Below are 530 nucleotides of genomic sequence, written 5' to 3'. Positions count from 1 at the left end.
TGGGGAGGTGGTATTCTCAAAGGCCACAGTCATCTGACATCCTAGTATAAGATTATGTCTTCTCAGTGGACAAAGGGAGTGAGTGTGCACTTTTTTTTCTTTAGGAATGCATCATGACAGAAAAGAATAAAACTACTGGAGTTGGGGGACTAAATAAGGAAATGGATGTTAGGGAGGGATTCTGACAGGGAGGCAAGTGATTTACAAAAATATAAGTACATGATCTATAAAAATATAGACAGGCAGACAAACATACACACACAAAAATCAACCCTCACCTCTTGTTTCCGATGAGCATGATAACCATATTGGAATTAGAGTGCTGCCGAGCATCCTCCAGCCACTGTGTCAGGTGGTTAAAAGTCTCCCGGCGTGTGATGTCGTAAACGAGAAGCGCACCAGCAGCTCCTCGGTAATATGACCTAGTGATGGACCTGAATGCCTCCTGGCCAGCCTAAGGAGTAAAGAGGAAAATGAGATTAATAATTTTCCACAGTTTTCATTCTCCATTCCTGTCTCTCTCTCTCCCT

At 43.0% G+C, this 530-nt stretch overlaps 1 protein-coding gene across 1 annotated transcript in view; it reads right to left on the bottom strand.

The window, feature by feature from the left end:
* Nucleotides 1-530, bottom strand: part of LOC119594586 (ras-related protein Rab-2A) — a gene marked incomplete in the record, with an annotated part of 11,590 nt that overhangs the window by 3,026 nt on the left and 8,034 nt on the right. Inside the window, 1 exon segment of the mRNA XM_037943627.1 lies at nucleotides 279-454. Coding sequence (XP_037799555.1) covers nucleotides 279-454 — 176 coding nt within the window.

This window comes from Penaeus monodon, chromosome 34 (assembly GCF_015228065.2).
Source record: "Penaeus monodon isolate SGIC_2016 chromosome 34, NSTDA_Pmon_1, whole genome shotgun sequence".
NCBI classification, from domain to species: domain Eukaryota; kingdom Metazoa; phylum Arthropoda; class Malacostraca; order Decapoda; family Penaeidae; genus Penaeus; species Penaeus monodon.
Note: the sequence above shows the minus strand (reverse complement) of the source record. Positions and strands in the feature narration are given on the sequence as shown.